Source organism: Anser brachyrhynchus (genome assembly GCF_964034855.1).
Source record: "Anser brachyrhynchus genome assembly, chromosome: 7".
In the NCBI taxonomy this organism is placed as follows: Eukaryota; Metazoa; Chordata; class Aves; order Anseriformes; family Anatidae; genus Anser; species Anser brachyrhynchus.
In genome coordinates, this window is record NC_137701.1 from 18787513 (window position 1) to 18806506 (window position 18994).

At 53.9% G+C, this 18994-nt stretch overlaps 2 protein-coding genes across 6 annotated transcripts in view; both read right to left on the reverse strand.

The window, feature by feature from the left end:
• HOXD3 (homeobox D3) overlaps positions 1–16402 on the reverse strand; it is a 30815-nt gene extending 14413 nt beyond the window's left edge. For 2 of the 4 annotated variants that reach the window (XM_080599562.1, XM_080599561.1), the window contains exons 1-2: positions 16266–16376; positions 8806–8832 (exon numbers count right to left, since the gene is read on the reverse strand). The gene's annotated coding sequence lies outside the window, so the exon portion shown is untranslated. Of the gene's footprint in view, positions 1–8805; positions 8833–16265 lie in introns of all 4 variants that reach the window. The other 2 variants (XM_080599559.1, XM_080599560.1) reach the window with 1 other exon arrangement.
• On the reverse strand, positions 576–16272 carry HOXD4 (homeobox D4). 2 transcript variants are annotated; one of them, XR_013953547.1, is made up of 3 exons: positions 13616–16272; positions 8806–8832; positions 4007–4101 (listed from the first exon to the last, which is right to left on the reverse strand). XR_013953547.1 is itself a non-coding variant. In XM_080599577.1 (2 exons), the coding sequence occupies exons 1-2, from the start codon at positions 4910–4912 to the stop codon at positions 3797–3799; spliced, it is 714 nt and encodes a 237-aa protein (XP_080455703.1). In that variant the 5' UTR covers positions 4913–8796; the 3' UTR covers positions 576–3796. The 2 variants fall into 2 exon arrangements, 1 of the variants encoding a protein (XP_080455703.1); XM_080599577.1 differs by lacking the exons at positions 8806–8832; positions 13616–16272 and adding an exon at positions 4504–8796 and having other exon boundaries at positions 576–4101.
• Positions 16403–18994: the final 2592 nt, after the last annotated feature.

The window sequence follows — 18994 nt, forward strand, 5'->3', positions numbered from 1 at the left end:
GAGGGACGTATTGTTGTCTGAGGTGCTTACGCAGGGCTGGAAAAAATGATGTTTGCCTTAGGTGCATGGGAAAGTTTCGACTCTCCAAGTTTGTGTTTTCGTGTGATCTTTCTATTGCATCAGCTGAAAAAGTGAAACTTGCTGCTCAGAGAAAGCTGCTCGCTGCAATGTAATTTCAGGTTGCCATTTCTTTCTTAATTGGCTTCTTCCCGGACTCACCTAAAAGGCACACATCTGTGTGGGGATCGAGGTGACTTCAGGTGTGGCTCCTTGCTTCCTACCACACATGCATAAATCCGGGAGTCATTCTAGGAGGGCTTGTTAAATGCAAAGCAGTAGCAAATGGATGACAGGCACTTTTAACAGCAGCCTAAATGTAAATATAGACTCCAGCTTGGCCTGGAGTCACACCATTACGGCTGGGGCAATCAGCAAACCTGTTCAAAGGGACATTTGGAAGGATGCTATGCAGAGTCACCCATCTTTTAACATTGTAATGATGGGAGGGCCAAGCATTTCCACAGAAGAGACCCACCTCGTAAGGACTGTTTGTTCAAGGTACAAAACAGAAGCTATTTCTCTACACCTTTTATTATTTCAAACGTATATGGAGGGCTTACATCAAAACTACAGGCGACAAATAGTATAAATAACGCTTTAATCGATGGCAGCAAAACATTGGTAAAGTCTATAAAAAGCATCACACTTTGACAGAGATGAGTATTGCTGGACAATGCGATCGTTTAACAAAGGCTTCAATACACAACGTTTCATCCATGAAAAACAAAAACAAACAGCCCCCCTTCCTGCACAACATAACTCTGGGGAAGGGCTAAAAAACAATGGAAATGAAATCTCAGGTTCGTTTTCCACGGGAGATAACGCCCAGTGCGTGCTCCTGGTCGCTAGTGCCCACATTCCTGACCCTTCAGAGCATGGGCAGCTGGAAACTATTTATTTATTTTGGTCCTTTCTGCCTCCAGTTCACATATTCTCGGGGCTTACAACGCAATTACAACTATGTAAACTTAACAGTGCCCCAGCCTTGCTCAAAGGGGACTTGCAAAGAGGGTTGTAAGAGCTGTGCCTGCTGAACCCAACACTCATCCTGGAGATATTAACATTTCAAAAGACAATGAGACAAATTCTGCCCGCAGCTACATCCCTGTTTGACTTCAGTGGGCGGGGGAAGGAAAGCTGGGAGCAGAATTGGGCCCTTTAACTTGGGGAGCGATCTCGGTCGGTAAGAAGCACAAAGCCAGGGTTTGCTTATCCGAGGACATTATTTTTCAGAATAGTACCACAGAGGCCAAACTTGGCATCTCTCTCCCGAGTAACGTGTTTGCCCTGCTCCGAGCCAACTTATCACAGGCTCTAAGTAAGCAGTGGGGGTCCGAGAGGGGGGTATTTTCAAGAAGGGCAGCCAGAGAGGGATTTTTTCCCCCCCTCTTCTCCCCCCCTCCCCCCCCCCCATTTTATTTTTTTCTTTCCCTAGATGCACACCAAGAGCAAAGGGAGGGCTTTGGCCAACTCTGGAGACGAAAGGCTCCTACCGCAGGGACTGGGTGTAACAAAACTTGAAAACTCGTCTAAGGAATTCCCTCCTCAAGCGCCGCTGCTCACTGCTCTCCATGGCAGAGAAAGGGAAGAGCAGTTTGGGTCCAAAAGGTTAAGGGTTTAGAGGTCACTCTTCCCGGCTGAAATACAACTAATCGAATAGAAAATTTGTCCTCTGGGTGAACCTGTTCCTGCAATTTAGCCGAACTTCAGTAAAATACCTTTTCAGCTTCTCAACGTGAAGGCGTCAGAAAAAAGACGTCTTTACTATGTATGAACTCTGTGCTTTTTGTCATAGAAACAATGATGCGAATAATGCAGGAATATCCATCTTTAATATCACGACGTGGAGATATTCAAGTATTGCCATGTGCAAGTCTGAGAACTGGGCTAACCCTAAGAAAGAACAAAGAGTTTTCTCCAGGCTCTAAAACAAAAGACCAAGTCTTACAAGACACTTTGCGGACTTCTAGGGATGAGAAAAGGGCAGAAATTAACCGCTGGCCATAGTTAATCCTGACGAATACCCTCATTTTGAAAAGCTCGCCCTTTATTTTCGAATTCATTCAAGCCCATTTTTGCCAGTGTTTTCCCGAGTGAGCTCAGAAAGCAGCGAGTCCTCAGTGGGAAGCACTCAGCCCAGAGATGGGCACTTAACTCACACGCTGCTGTTTCGAGCTCCCTTTACAGAAGTGCAGCTTCAGCGTTTGCCCTGGGATTCCTTCTTTTCCCTTTTCCCTTTAATAATGGAATCATCTAGTTAAAATGTCGATTATATGGTCCCTCTCCCAGGCTGCCCTGAGGGTAGAGGAGATAAGGGCTGAGCTTTAAAATCGCCGGAGCGGTGGTGTAGGTGGCTGAGGGAGCTGGTTTGGCTGGGTTTGGTAGTTACAATGCAGGCTCAACGCACTACAACTTTGGCACGATGCAAGCAGCAGCCGTAGACAAATACTGGGGTATCAGACCAGCTCTGCTCCCATGCAAACCTTCCCTCTTACCCACGGTTTAACTTGCTGAGGTTTCCAATCATTTCACTCATGCGTCGTAGTTTGCCTAAAAACAATCACTACTCTTGGAAATAAAATAAAAAAAAAGAAAGCCCCCAAACAAACAAACCTACTAAACAACCAAACACACAAAAAAAACAGACCAAAATAACCCCCCCAAAACAAAGACACAACCCACACAGCCTGTCCCTCTGTTGGGCAGCAAATAAATTTAAAATTGGACAGAAAGAACGCGTTTAGCTTTGAGCTTCGAATGGCTCGGACAATCCCAGCAATCGCATTGATTTTTCACTCCGGGGTTTTCTTTTTAGTTTATTTTTCGTTTTTAAATGAGGTACCGCTGGTTTAAAGGACAGCGCTGAGCAGAGCAGGCTTTGGAAACGGATTTCTAGCCTGTTAGCCCTGGAGGGGACACGGTAAGGAGCAGGGATGCTTTTCCTAGTCACAGAGAAGGAAATTCGAAAAAATGGGACAAGAAAGTTGTGTACATTCAAGACAAGTAAACATTATACATGTGTTCATGAGACTGGGAAGGAGAAATCCTGCATTTCAGCTCCCCTTTCCCATTTTTGGTTTGACTCTTTTTCTTTTCTTTTTATCGTCACTCTTCTACGTAACAAATAAATAAATACGCTAACACTAGCAGAGCATAAAATAACCCGTTTTCACTTAACTCCTATGCACATCTTCTGAGACGTTATGGAAATGAGCAAGTATTTTCATTACACCAAGAAAGGTAAAGCAGCACAAAAAGTTCACAAATACTAGTCTTTATGCTCAAATGAAAGACTATCCTATAAATTTCCTGTCCTCAACTTGCCCAAATGCATCATCCCGAAATTGCATGGGATCAAAAGACAATTAAAAGCAAAAATCCCAAAATAAAGCATCAAGCCTTCACTTTCAAATTCAAAACTGAAACACAGGACAGTTTCATTTTCAATGATTTATTACTTTTTATGGACAGAAGGTCTCATTTAATATTTTCCCAATTCCCACTGCCTGCATGATGCTTTTTTTTTTTCCTTATTTTTTTTTAAGGTTGTGCTAGCAGAGGCAAATAAAATAAAGTCCAAAGTAGCGTCATTTTGTCTCCTTTGTACAACAGTACCTTAAAGAAAGATGACAGTTTCTCGAGTCCTTAGCTGCTACATGCAGGTTCTGCTTGGATAGTGTCAGTTATGTACAGTACTGGTCAGAATCGAAGGATGAAATGGAAAATTTCACCTCTTCTATAAAGTTGTCAAGTCAGTCTGATGGTCCTTGGGAACAGTCTGTAAATGTGGGTTTGAACCAGAGGAGGAAGACCTGCCCTTAGTGTTGGGCAGTTTGTGGTCTTTTTTCCACTTCATTCTTCTGTTCTGAAACCAGATCTTGATCTGGCGCTCAGAGAGACACAAAGTGTGGGCTATCTCGATACGGCGGCGCCTGGTCAGGTACCTGTTAAAATGAAATTCTTTTTCCAGTTCTAGGACTTGCTGTCTGGTGTAAGCTGTTCGGGAGCGCTTAGGTTCCCCTCCGCTGTAATTGGGGTTCACTGGGAAAAAAATACGGAGAACTTTACAAAGCTAATCTTGACTTTCCGGTTCGACTTTTACAAAACAAAACCTCACGAGCTGCGAGCATGTGGCCGGGCTGGCTCCAGCCCAGGAGCTCACAATGGACGTGCTGCTCTCCCCCGTGCGCAGCGCGGGCGCCACGGCCCCAAGCTAGGTGGGCTGCGAGCCTCTGCCCGGCTCCTGCAGCCGAGTTTTCTCCTGCTCGGCAAAGCCCCACACGGCCACCGGCCTATTTCCTCGGCAATAAAAATTTATGACGAGTGTAATTGGCTACCTCGGCTTCAAATCCTCGTCCACGAGTCTCGCAAGGACTCGACCAAAGCATTTCTGAGGACAATCGGGAACGGGGGAGAAGAGCAAAGTAAGAAGAGGATCCTTACCCGAGTTAACATGGACTTTCTTCATCCAGGGATAAACTACTGCTGGCTGCTTAACTGCTGACCCGTTTGGGGCTTTGAGGGCTGGCTGCTGGCCGCAGGCTCGTGAGTTGGACATTGGAGGCGGTGGACAATGCTCTGCTTGACCGGGGAAGTGGCTCGGTGGGCCGGATTGCTCCTGTCCATGACCCCGCGGCTGCACGGCGGAGCCTTGGGCATTGCTACAGCTAAAGGGTTGTTCGCTGTAGTTTGACCGTGGGTAGAGCCCCTGATGCTGGAAATCGGAGCCCTGCGAGGCACTGTAATACTCGGCCCCCTGCTCCGCTAGGTAGCTGTTCTGCAAATATTCCTCGCAAGGAGGAAATTTGGGATCCACATACTTAGAGTTCACCATATACGAACTCATGGCCATTAATTTCTGAAGGTAGAAAATACTAATTTTTCTCGTGTTGTCTTTTTTTCTCCTTCCATAGAGCCCTCCTACTTGCTGTCAACTGAATAAAGTTAGGCGTGCATGTGACTGGCCCGGCCAATGGGGAGGCAGGGAGCTGATCACCGGATTTGTGTGCAGCTCATAATTTCCACGAATTTAACTAAATAATATACGTGTAAGCAAGTGACCCCTCTCCGGCAGGTTTCACCCTCCAAATCAGATACCGGAGTTTTAGGAATATTCATCAAGCGGCCGCCGCCTCCCTGACCCCCAGGTACAGGCAGCCTTTTGTCTGGGCTGACTTTCCTAACCTCCGCTGCCCTCTCGTCTGATTTACCAGCCAGAATTTCCACCAGGGTTTGTTACGTGCCTTAAAATAAAATATCGAAAGAAATGCAGAGCGAGGAGCTGCAGGGCGATTAAAAGGGAGGAAACTGATAAGAAGGCAAGAAAAAGAAAAGGCATCAAAGAAGAGGGTAATATGATGTACAATAGATCTGTCCTGTCTTTGTCTTGCAGAGGTCATCCAAAAGTTACCAGAATTTAGTTCTGCTGAATAAAATTAGGCAATCAGTAACTTCTCATTCACTGTGCAAGCCTCGATATATACGTGTGCATACGTGTGCACGCACACAGGCTCGCACATGCTTATACAAAAGTCTGGGCGTATGTGCATATGAAATCGTACAGATAACAAGAAACTGTCCATTTTTAGACACCAAAGTCCAGTCAAATGGACTGGAGATGGCATTTAATTAGGTTAAAAATATCACAGGTTTAACGAGATAAATTCAGTCTTCATTCATCAGTATCATTCCTGGAGCACAAGGAAATACATTCCAGTGAGTCGAGTGCTGCTTTTGCTGGTGTCGTAAATATTTTGGTGAGATCTGGACACTTGACAGGAAAATTTTGCTAACTCTCTAACGTCTAGCACGTCTAGCTAATGTATCAGTATCTTTTTAAAGGTTCATTCACTGATTGGTAGGCTTTTTTTTTTCAGTCATTTTTTACTTCTTGTGAGATTAACTGTTTAACTTCACAGTCTGCCAGGGAGAGTTACGATTGAACGACAAGTGAAATTTTAAGAGACGTTCTGAAATCTGGTAAATAGGAGAGAGGCAGCAAAACTTTTAGAATTTCTCCGTGTTCAACACGCACACGTCTTTTGATTCCGTCAGTATCTAAACTTCTAACCATTTGCAGAAAGGTGAAGTTTTTGCATCGACCATATATTCCCCTAGAATCGAATCTGTGACTATATGAATATCACACAAATTCGGTTCTACAGGGTATATATAGACAACGTAATAACATTCTGTTTTCATCTACCATATAGCAGGTCATTGCCATTCTCTTATTCCTTACTGTCTTCTGAGGAATGCAAACTATTCTGTTGGGATTGAGATCTGAAATACGGGTTTGCAGGAAGGTGGGATTTCAGGAAAGATTCACGGTTGTTATTATTGATGAAATAGAGCTTTACGACTCTGCACCAATTTATAGCGACGAATTTCGACTAACAAATTCTCAGAAGGACCTGCTGAGCACTTTAAATGCTTGCGGTTTACGTCCTTGCTACAGAAAACGGACGCTACCAGTCAAATTGCGCTATTTAGAATAATAACAGTTAAAATCACACAGAAAATAGGTGTTTATCTATTTAGTCTAATACGAATCTGAACAGATTCTCCCTAATTAGAACTTCCCCCCCCCCCCCAAAAAAAAATAGAATTAAAAAAAAAATCGAAACAGAAGTAAAACAGACGGCAACAGAAACAGCGGTTTGTGAAAAAGACGAGATTAGAGGCTGGAGGGAGCTGTTCTCGGGAAGCAGAGAATTTCCAAATTTACCTTCGTCCCATTATGCCGGTCTAGCTATTATCCCGCGGCTGCGTGTGAGCCGCAGCCTCGCACCCTCCCAGGTTCTCCCCGCCGTAGCGTTTATGGTGAAGGGCAGGGCGAGAGGTCAGCCGAAATCATTTACAAACATATCACCAAGTTTCATTATTTTTACTTTGTCGACAGCAGCACACAGGAGTACAAAAGTTCATGAATTGTGTCTGACCCAGCTCCTCTCTGCTGTCCTGCGGTCAACCTCTTCTCCTTGGACTATTTCAAACGGGCAACATAAGGACAAATAATGGTGCGGGTGTGATACATCCAGCCGCTGCAGAGGGCACATTTGGGGGTGTTACGTTTGTCCGAGCGATCTGCACCGGTTTGTTTGCCTGGCTGCAGCTCCCAGCTGCCCGATCTGGGGGATGCTATTTTTAAACTTCTGCTTTCTTACGACTGCCGTGGGATCATCTCCACAGCAAGTGCAACTCGAAACGACTTCGTGTCCCTAATTCCTCCCCCCTCGCCCCCCCGATCGTTTCAATCTCCTCCCAGCAATTTTAGCGGCTCTTCCCGGTTTCCCCTCCTTTCCCTGAAGGGAGGGGGTGCCCCCTCCGGGGGGGCATCCCCCGCCCTGCCGAGCGGGCCGGGCAGCACCCGCCCCCCAAAGCCAGCTCGCTCTCGGGGCAGCCCCCCCGGAGCGGACAAGCCCTCCGAGGGCTGCCCGGGGGGCAGCGCTGGGGTGGGGAGGCAGCAAGTCCCTGCTCTGCCTAATACCACACATTTTCATATTTGTTAGACGCTGTGACCTGCGTTTCACCTTATTGCACGACTTGCTCAGACAGGTCAAAGCCAAAGAGTTATTGATGAACAAAAGCGTTATATATTCACCTCCTGTTCAACTGCCCATACAAAATGCTTTTGATCTATCAGGCTTTTTGTATGCCTGTTCATAATCAGTATGCTAAATGTAGGTTGGCAGAAAACAAGTAATCCATACATTTAGGGCCGGCCCGGGAATAAAACGCCAAGGGCATCTACGTAGCGCAGGGCTAGCTATGGAGGAGGAAAGTTACCTACGGAACAAAATTAAAAATGCAGTGCTCGAGGCGATTGTTTATTTCGTATTTAAATGGCTCCAAACCCAATATCGCAACGCAAGGCAAAACGAGAACGAGACGCCCGGCCCGAAGTAGTGAAAGAGATTATTTATCGCTAGCAGGGAGAGGAAACGGGGAAAAACGCGACCAAACGCGGCTCCGCTCCTGTGCACGCTCCCAGTCAGAGCGCGATCTGCAGGAGCGGGGAGGGCGACGTGCACGTACTGAATCCCCAGACACCGCAGCCTTGCTTTTCCTCTCTGAGGGCAGCCTCAGCCCGAAGCCCGAGCCCCTCACGCAGCCAGACCCCCCCGCCCACCCTGCAGCACGCTGCCCGCCCGCGGAGCCGCCGCAGGCGCGGAGGCGAGCGCTCGCCCCGCTCCGCTCCGCTCCTCTCCCCTCCTGCCCTGCCCTCCGGCATCGCCACCCCGCGCACGAATGGCCACCGCCGGCCGGTGCCCCCCGGCCGCGCTGCGACCGAGGCCGAAGGAGCCGAGGAGAAACGAAGGGGGAGCGGGCGCTGGGCTCCGGGGCCCGGCTCTGCCTGGGGACCCGCCGGGGAGGCGCTATGCGGTGCCACCGCGGGGACGGCGGCACTGCTGGTGGCCAAGGGCTGACACCTGTGCGGCCCCGAGGCAGCGCCACCAGCCCCTGTCCCCACGCCCTGTCCCCAGCCGGGGCTGCCTGGGACGCCGTGGCGCACGATGACTCCCCAAAAGCCTTCCCAAAGCCTTCCCAAAGCCTTCCCAAAGCCTTCCCAAAGCCTTCCCCAAAGCCTTCCCCAAAGCCTTCCCACGCTGACGCAGCCCTCTCTGTTCGATTGCTTGCGGCAACGTTCAGCGGGGATACCTCGCGTTTAATTGTTCCGGTCCGAGGGGAAGAAACAGCATTTCCAACCAACTCCAATTCTGCAAGAAATAAGAGGCTACTTACCGTGGCTGTCCTTCCATGTTGCCGAACCTGTTGCAATAAAAACGTTTGTTACTGTTGTATTCCACATACGGGTGATATTGCTTGAGAACAGTTACAGAACACATTTGATAGATGAAGGCAGAGAGGAGCTGGTGGTAAATCCTGCGAGCAGCGGAGTGATGGGGTGGAAGCCCCTTCCGAATGAGGACCACATTGCATTCAGACAGTTTTTATGAATACATGCTTTCCCTGTGCCTGGGGTGTGATCTTTCACTTTTAATATTCATAGTCTAGATTTTATACCACATAATTTCTAAAGGGATGAAAAGTCAGACCTCCCTCTTTCACTGAAGGAAAAAAAAGAATAACAAAGGCCTTTTTTTTGTTCTGTGGCAATTCAGTCACTTACAAATGAAATATTCAGATCACCTTCGCCAAAACATCACCCAGAAAATGTCACAATATGCAATACAGCATTGTATGCAAGCTAAGAACAAAAAGAACGACAGTTTTATAGGAATAAATCTCGGACTACTCTGAGATAAGAGTAGCCCTTTAAGATCACACAATTATCCAAACGGTAAACTCGAGACGTGCGTCTTTGTTTGCATTGTAGGAGGACAAATTTGACTTGAACTTTCCTTCACATCTTTTAAGAAATACATTCAAAGCTCACATTAAGGAAAACAACACATATTCAGTCTAATGCTCCTGAAAAGCATTGCATATTAAAAAGTAAAACGCCAATATTGTTTTGTGATTTTTTTTCTCCTCTAAGCGATTTTTCACCTCTTCTATTGCTTTCCTACCATGCCTGGGAGAGTTGTATTACACACAGAGCAATAGCTTAGGTATCAACAGCTCACTAGACAGAGATTCCCAAGACAGTTTTTGGTTTTTAATATATTTTTAGTTTTGTGCACTCTGGATAGCACGGCGAGGGCAGTGGAACAATATCGGCCGTTCGGCTCTGAGCATTACCTTATTGTTCTGTCCCCTTCTTTTCTCTTTTTTTTTTTTTTTGGTTTTGTTTTGGTTTGTTATTTTAATCTTTTTTTTTTTTTTCCCCAGGTTAGTTTCGAATGAGATGTTTCACCACACTCGGAAACCTCAGCCAGGGCGCAGCCAGCTAATGCCAGCACTGCCCCGGCCCCTCGAGCTCTACCTGTCCGTTTGCCCAGCGCAAGGCTCGGGCAAGGCTTTCCGGGCGAAGCAGCGTTTGGACCTCGCTCGCTCGCCCAGTTCCCAGAGGCACAAAGACACCGGAGCGACTGGAGCGCGCCGGGCCGAAGGAAGGCTGTATGTAGCGGACTTACTGCGCGCTCTCCCCGGGGCCGGGGGGACCGGGGAGCGGGGGTGCCTGCACGGCCGCATTCCCGCAGACGGCTCCCTGCTAACACTTCCCCGATTACTGCTTCCAGGAACGAAAGCATCTGCACTTGTATGCTCTTAAACTAATTTATGGTGGGAATTATATTTTGGCTTGTCAACTCTCAAGCCATAAAACAAAGTTTATTGGAATCACGTGCTTCTAAATAGCCACTCAGGACCTATCTCCGCGGAACCATAAATAACCTTCAGCTTTAAACTTTTATTCGCTAAATAAAGGTCCGCTGAATCTGCTCTGGAAAGCGGGACTGGCTCAGGGTAGCGGGGATGGGCGGAAGGTCAGCTCCGTGGCGTTATGCCGGCCTTTTTAACGAGCATCTTGCAGGGAAAGCTGCCAAGAGGGGACTGAGCGCTCCCAAATTGCTCTTGAGAGAGGAGCGGCCGCATTTCGCTGTGGGTACCACTTCAAGACCTTCCCTGCATCCCTTCGCATCTCTTAGGGGACAGGGAGGCACACCGACGGGACAAAGCGCGGAGTTAGGTCGGGGTGCCGGGGGGTCCCTCTGCCTTCCCCGGACCTTTACGACATTTTGGTCAGGAGCCCCTGGAAAACGGTTTTGACTCTTTCACCTCCTGCGGGTCCCTCTGCCTTCCCCGGACCTTTACGACATTTTGGTCAGGAGCCCCTGGAAAACGGTTTTGACTCTTTCACCTCCTGCACTTTGCTCGAGGGAGCGGTGCCAAGGGCTGCGGGCTCGCCAGGCACCCGACGGACGTTTGCAAGCGACCAAACTGCCGCAAGCAGCGAGGGCACTGGGCTTTGGGAAGAGAGAAAGTGTGAAGCCTGCCACAATGAGATCTTTGAGGACTGGAAGTTTAAGGAGGGTTATAAAACAATAAAACAGCTCTGGTGTGAAGGGAGCAGGGTGTGAGTTAGCAAATGAGAATTTCAAGGACCCTGAGCACAGGAAGTCAAATGTCCCTGGCACTCACACAGTCGCCCTTGCATAAAGAACCCCGGGCATCAGCTCCCCATCTATCACGGCTGCGACGAGGAAGTCGCAGTGGCCAGGAGCTGCTGGTGCCTCCGAGGAGGGGCTTGTCCCTCCCCAGAGGGCGGGGAGCCCTGTCCGCCCCGTCGGTGGCCGCCCGCGGACTGCTGCGGCCAGCGGCGCCCGCTCCCCTGCCGCGGGGCTCAGCGCCCCAGAGCGCGTCAGCCCCAGCTCCCTGCGGGGCGGTGGCCCCGGGTGGCCCCTGCTGGCCCCACTTGGCCCCTGATGGCCCCGGTTGTCCCCGGCTGGGTGCTGCCTGTCAGACTCGGGAGTCTCGTCCCTCCTGGTCTGCGCTCTCTCGGCCGTTTCCCACCGCCGGGGCCGGGGACGAGCCCCGGTCATATCCCCGTGAATTTCCCGAAAAGGGGCAGCTTTAGCTCCCGTCCTACTCCTTATGTTGTTGGGGTCACAGCCGATCAATTCTCCTGTTGCCAGAGACCAGGAGGCGTCCCGAGGCTCCCTGCTGCCTCGTTACGGCTCGGGGATGCTGTGCCTACCGCTGCCCCCCTTGCTCTGTGTCCGTGCTTCACCACCCGGCACCCCCCCTCCGCCCCCCACGGCTGCACGGCTCGGCCCTGCTCTGCCCGCTGCTGCCGGGCCAGGGCCTATGGGGCCGGGGGACGCCGGGGGGCTTCGCCCAGGAGCTCTGAGTGGCGGCAAGGGGTTGGGGTGGGAGCTGTCCTGCCCCCCGGGGGGCTGCATCCTGAGTCGCTAATGTGGGGACTGCACCCCGGGCACGCAGGGGATGGAGGAAAAGGCCGGGGTTTGGCCACCGGCTCCGAGACATCGGGGCCTGGGAAACGGGGAGGCAGCGGCGGCCCGGGCCGAACACGGCCGGGGGCCAAAGTGTCCTGGAGATGCGGGGCTGGGGCTGGGAAAGGGCTGTGGGATGGAGAGGGGTTGATGGGAGAGATATGGTGCTCCCTGTGATCTTAGGGGCGACATGAATGCTTCTGCAACTGAATTATGCCAGCGCTGGTATCTCCAAGAGGGAATTATGGGCATTTTCACATTTCCTATTCTAACATGCAGATGTGAAAGTTGGCTTTGAAGCTCTGGCCAGTTCATTCTCTAGGCTTTTATGACAGCTCTCATTTTCGGGGCTGATGATCTGGAGGTGGATAAGCTGTGGACTGAAGTAACCCAATAATAATTGGTTTACCTCTGGTAATTGTTGCGATAAAAGGGTTGGGGAAATTGAATCGCATGGGTAAAGCGCCGTCACTCCTGATGCTACCTGATAGCCGCCACGACCAGCATCCTACCCCCAGGACCAAATGACAGGCTCCAGCTCTCCCTTTGAAGCCCGACCGAGCACCCTGAGAGCGTCCGACGCCATTAGCGCTGCCTGCTTTTACCGCACCCCCGACCGTCCTGCAGTCACCCCAAAGCCCCTACCCTCGCCGAGCAGGATGTGGGGATGCAAAGGCCGCTTGCCCTCAGCACCCCGCGGGCAGAGCCGGCGGCAGCGGAGCCCCGGGAGCGGGCAGGGCGGCGGCGGCCGCGCCCCGACATCAAACGGGGGCAGCGGCGGCGGCTCCCCGGGGGCCGCGGGGGAAGAGGGCGAGGAGCGAGGGGCAGGGAGGGGAGCCCGGGGGCCGTGGGAGCGGCGGGCTCGGGCAGGCGCAGCCGGGGGGCCGCCGGGGTCACGTCCGGGCACGGCGGGGGAAGGCGAGCCCCGGGGGCTGCAGGTGAGGGGCAGGAAGGGGGACCCGCCGTCCAGGCTCGGGGGGCACAGCGGGCACCGAAAAGGCCGAAGGGGCGAGCGGGGATGCGGTGGCTGCCTGACATCGGAGCCCTCTCTGGGGGCCGGGAGGGCGGCGGGGCGCTCGCCGTGAGCCCCGGGTCGCTGCCCGTCGCGGGGGGCGCGGAGGGGCCGCAAGGATGCGCGCAGGACCCGGAACGGGCCGGAGGCCGCGTCGCCGGAGGTAGAGGGGCGACTTCAAGGGGGAGGGCCCCCAAAGAGCGGCGGTGCCCCCGGCCCTCCGGTGGGCCTCTCCCGTGGGCGTGGGCCGGGGCTGCGGGCCGGGGGCTGGGGCGGGCAGCGGGGGGCGGCGGGGCGGAGGGCCCCTCTCCCGGGCAGGGAAGGCGGCCAGGCTTGTCCTACAGCGCCTTCTCCTGGAAGAGGCCGTGGGAGACAAAATGGCTGGTGGCGGCGCCGGGCCCTGCCGCGCCCCCGGCGGCAGCACCGCGCCGAGGCCCGGCGGCCCCGAGGGCGGGCACCGCGGGCAGGTGACCCTGGACCGCGCCGTCGGGGCCGGGGCGTCCCTAACGCGTCCCACGCGAGCCCACCCCACGGCCGGGCCTCCACAGCGGGGCCTTCCGCGGAGCTTGGCGCAGCCCCGAGCGGCCCGAGAGCCTCCGGCCGCCCCCGTCCCGCTGTGGCCACGCCGGGCTCCGCGAGGGACCGCGGAGGCGCCGCGCGTCGGGGCCGCCCCCTCGGGGCGCACCTGGAGGCGCTCGGCGGGGCGGCTGGGACGGGACGGCCGTCCCCACGGCCCCCACGGCCTCGCAGTGTGCTCCTCGAGGGGAGGCCGGAGGGGCACGGGTGGGGGAGATCCCACCGTGCCCCCCTCCCCTGCCGCCCCCTCCCCCAGGCGCATCCGCGGAGGTTCCGGGGTGTGAGCAGCCCCCGCGGGCACTGAATGCGCTTTTATTGCCTCTTGTCTCTGGCAGGGACCTTTCCTCCGCGCCCGGCCCGGCCCCAAAGCCTCGCTGCAAGGTTTATTGTGCCTCATCTTTCCCTTTCACTTCCTGTTTTTTCCCCTCGCGCTACAGCAGCATTGAGTGCCGCACTGCAGTAGAGCCGTAAATACCTTTAACAGCTGCCTGCCAACCAAGGGGTGAAATACTGTCTTTGTTCCGATTTTTTTTCTGCCCCCAGCGCTCATAAAACACCCCGTGAGAAATATATTTGTTTGGGAAAAGAGAAACATTATTGGGACATAAACGAATCGGTGGGATTAGCGGTTCTTAAGAGCACAAAACCAACGTGTATTTCTTTTCTCAGTCTTACTGGGTTTCTCGGGTCCACAGGTCGCATCGCTTTCCCCCTTGCAGCACCCCCCTGCCAGACTCGGGGAGCCGAGGCTGCCCTTCTCCTCCAGGCAACTTTCCGCGGCTAAGCGGGACCCCAGCCTGACTTCCGAAATGGCAGTCGGCGCCAGCAATACCTGGGTATTGCCAGGGAGCGCGAGCTGCAATTTCCTGGTTGTTATTTTTTGTTGTTGTTCTTTTACAGCCCCTACGTCAGTAAAGTATAGGTTAGGAATCGTCTGTTTCCTTTCAAAAAAAAAAAAAAAAAGGAGAGAGATGAGTAATAAATTCTGTTAACCACTGTGGAAAAATGAAGCAGGTGTGAGAAATCTGAATGCGAAAACTGTATTCCACAATTTTCAGCGCACATGCACATATACAGACATACAGGCTCTCTATAGGTATTTATATAAATATAAATAACAATGCGATCCTCATATATGCCGTATATATATAGATATGTGCATAAAGGCGTTGTTAGGAATAGACATACGTAGGCGTATTTAAGAGCTTACACATACATATGTGTGTTTTAATGTTAATGAAAGGAATGAAAGGGAAAAAAAAGAAAAAAAAAGAGAGAAAAGGACAGAAGGAAGGAAGCCGTTTAGGAGGGGAAAAAAGAAGCCGAACACCCACATAAACTAGTGGGATCATAAATGCATGTGTGTATCCGTATGTGTCAACATGTGGACATACACACACATCAGAATTCGTTAGAACACCCTGCTTTTGTTTTCTTGTTTTCCCGCAGGCTACGAATAATTTGAAAAGCGCTGAAGGACAGGATTTTTCGAAATTTTTGGAGAGATTTATTATCAAGCAACTATAATTACTGTGTCACCTAGGAGGTATTCAGAGGCTGATACCTAACGCAATGCATACTTTCCAAGTTACTCTCGAAGACTGGTGCTGTGTTGCAAACGATTCCTCCCAGATAATCCCCAAATCCTGCAGCAGCGCGGGGCGGTCAGCTAGCGCGGACAGCGAGAGCAGGAGGGAAATGCACCCCATCTCTTAGCCTGGCTCTGGCTCTGCTTTTGCAAGCCGAATAGGTGTTCGAGGGTGGATTAAAGAAGAATTTCCCCCGTGGCTTCAAAATATGTATGAGGGACAGGCTCCACGCCTTTCCACCCTCCTTGGGTATGGTTTAATCAAGGCATTTTGCTTTACCGTTAAATAAGTGGCTGCCTTTGAGGTAAATGGCGATTTGGTAAATTCCTCCTGTGCAATGGCATGGTGCGTTTCCGTCATCGACCAACGCTGTGAGCGCTAAATACAGGGCAGCGGATTTTCTACGGCGGATTAACATTTTAAAAGCGGAGATATGCAATATAATAATAATTAAAAAAAAAAAGATAAAGAATTTATAGAGGCACGTTCAAAATAATATAATTTAGAGTGTGTTCCACAGAGGTGTAGCCAAGTACAGACACACACACAGGCAGCGGGTGCACACACACGGATAGGCAAGGCGGTGCGGGACCCGCACGCGTCTGCAGGCAAGGCGGACAAATCCCATCTCCTGTGCGCACCGCGGCACAAGCCCCGCGGTTTCTCGCACTCGCCCCGCTGCAGCCGCCCGGGGCTGGCGGTGGGGAAGCAGCGGCCGGGGCAGCAGCGCCGTGCTCCCGGCGGGGCGGCAGGAAGCACCTGTTCCGCTGCCAGCTTACGCCAGCGCCCTTCCTCAAAGGGCAGCCCCTGCGCGCAAACAGGGCGCAGGGCTCCAGCCCGGCAGGGGAAGCACAGCCAGAGCCACGGGGCCTCTCGCTGGAGGACTCGTCCTGCTGCCAGCCCTGCGCTGCCCTGCGCGGGGCCGCGGCTCGCTCCGCGCCCCACCGCGCACCGCCCGGCCGGGACTGCTTGGGATAGCAGCAGCAGTAACGGCGCTAGCTGCCACCCCGCTGATGAGAATAGCGGCAGTAATAAGGGCTCCGAGGGACAGGTGACGGCGCAGGGCCGGGGGCAGGGCTCGGCGCCGTGCCCCGCTTCCCCCGCCGTGCGGGGCCGTGCGCGGGCGCGGAGCGGCGGCGGCGGCCAGCCCGCGGGGAGCCGAGTGCTTACCGGTTCGCGGCTCTGCCCGCCTGCAGAGGAGCCCGGGAGGGTCGCTGTAATCCATTTTGCGCCCGCGTAGCAATCCGAGTGGCGGAGGCAGCGGCGGGGGCGCGGAGCGGCGGGCGAAGCGGGGCTCCGCCGAGGAGGCGTCGCGGGGCCGGGGAGGTGTCGGGGCAGCGGCGGCGGGGCCGGCCGCGGGATGCGGGGAGCGGTGCACAAACATCACGGCGACTGCCGTACACCTCAGCGTAGACAAAGGTTAGGAAAAGAGGGGCTGAGGCTCTCTGAAGGCAGAATGCAGGGGGAAATTCGCCAGGGAAATCAGGAAAAGGCCATGAAAGCGCTCGCTGCCTGCACATGACCAGCCGCAGCCAATGACGAGCCCAAATAGGTCATAAAAAGGTCTATTACCAAGTTGTAAATTTTCTTCAAACAAAAAGGAATTTACTGCAATTCCTTGCGGATTTTGCACATACTGCTTCCCAGCGCCATGTTTCTTTCGCCTGCGCGCTGCACTTCTTTTTTTTTTCCCCCTCCTCGGTCCCGCCTGCCCGCGGCCTGCGCGCCCCCGGAGGGGTGGCGGGGCCCCGCGGGCGCGGGCAGGGGCGCGGGGCTCCGCGGAGCAGCGGGGACAAGGCTCGCCCTCCGCGCAGCAGCCGCCAGTCCGCGGAGCCCCACGGGGGTGGGGGATAAGAGGGGGGCTCTTAACTGCCCCCCCGGTGGACCCGCTTCTTGCCCCAACGAAAGGGGGCCGTAGCCCGCCTTCCGCCCCCCCGCGGAGCCGGGCCCCAAAAGAAAACGTGTTTCCTTTAGCGCCCACTACTGAAGCCGAAGTCGTCGCCGACCTAGAGCTAGGCTGAGCCGAGCTGATGCCGTGTCCCCACGGCGAAGTTTGGGGGTCCCCCAGGTTGCGCCGGGCGCTGTCATGGAGCGGGGACTCCCCGCAGCTTCCTCGTGCGGGGCTGCCTCCGCCGCAAAACCTCCGCAGGGCCGCTCGGACCAGGGGGAGACACCGAGAGGGGAAAATGTAATTCTCAGAAAACACTCCGAAAAGGCTAAAACATTGCCCCGTGCCCACCGGGAGTGCTCGGCTCAGGGAACGAAAATTGTGTTTGTTTCTCGCTTGTTTTTGTTTCAGAGAACAGCAAGAGCCCTCCGTCTGTGCCCTCCGTGTTGGTCGTACCTGCCTGGAAAATAAAGTTAGCCAAAATAAACCCTCCTAACGACTTGTGGTCTTTTTAACACGCTGCTTCAGTGAATTAGACGCCCGTGAAAATCACACCCGTGCCGCGCATCGCTTGGCCGAGGCACCGGGCGTTTTCCCCGGGGCCTCTGCAGCACCCACGGCCGCGGAGAGCTGCCCCGCGTGGGAAGGGACAAATCCTGCCCACACCCAGGGCGCCGGGCCACCGCGCTGCGGCTTTCACGGGCGGCCCTTCTCTGCCGCGACCCGCACGTCTGTGGCTCATCCCTCCCCAAAGCCCGCTGCTGGCTCCGCAGCTCGACGGCCCCTGTTTCACGGAGAGTTTGCCGACCGCCAAGGCCAGCTCCTGCCTCGCTTCTCTTCTTCTCAGCAGGACTCCGAGTAAAAACGAGGGAGAGATTCGGCTGCCAGGCTACGGGAGGGAAATACCTTTATAAGTACATAAAAAAGTCCCTCTTTTTTTTTTTTTTTCTTTTTGGCAAAAAAAGATAGGGACAGTCCCCGTTACCACTAGGCCCTTACAAAACAGGGTTAGTTTGTGGCTGCGTGGCTGCGTTCCCAGTCGGCCCCGGGAAAGCAACGCTAACGGAAACTTCGTCAGGAATATTTTAATTTCGTTCTCTTTGTCTGGAAATTAAAACCAACCACGGCAGCAGCTCTTTCCCGAGCAAACGCTAGCCTGAGAAATGGAGGGGGGGACGCGGAGGGCCCCGTTCCGCCTCTCCCCGAGCCTCCACCACCACGGCGGCGGAGGACGGAGGCTGGGAGGCGACGTGCCGGTGCCGCCGGTGCGGGAATTATTGCGAAAGGGCAGCCTGCTGCAGTGCCAGGCGGCTGGGCTTCCTTACAGCCAGACCCACATCCTTCCCGGACACTAGGGGTACCGGCGCACTTATGCAAATTCATGCAGCAAAATGTTTACTTCACGGCTTTGCCGCAGTTTCCACGCGTTTACAAGCTTTAACCAATTACGCGATTAAAATAAAACCAGAACAATAACTCCGCTTGCTTCTGCCTCTCTCTAGAGCTGGCGCTTCGCAGGAATTGAAGCGTGCCTTGCTGGGCAGCGGAGAGCAGGGAGGCGAAGGGGAACGAAATGAACCAACCCCGCTGTATAAATCCCAAACCCGGGCCAGATAGCCCCGGCCATTTCGGTGGTGTGGGGACCCTGCAGGGGCGGGGAGGCCGCCGGTGTCCCGGGGGGAGCGGGCGGTGGGCGAAGGGCCGGGGAGGACGGGCTCCGAGCGAGGCCCCGGCTTCGTGCCTGCTCCGACGGGGGGCAGCGCTCTTGCTTCTCGGGCAGATAGCCCGAGTTTGTCGCATGTCGCACCGCGTTCCTGCGCTTCCCTCCAGGCAGCCATCGCTCTCTGGAGGCACGAGGCGCCGGGGAAAAAGCGACGCCGAAATCTTGGTGGGGTTTGTCCCCGCCGCCCGCTGTTCCCCAAAGGCTGCCCCCAGCCGCCCCGTCAGACAGCGCGATCTGCCCGACCCCGCCGCGAGCAAGAGGGAGGGGAGGGAAGAAAGGGGGGGATAA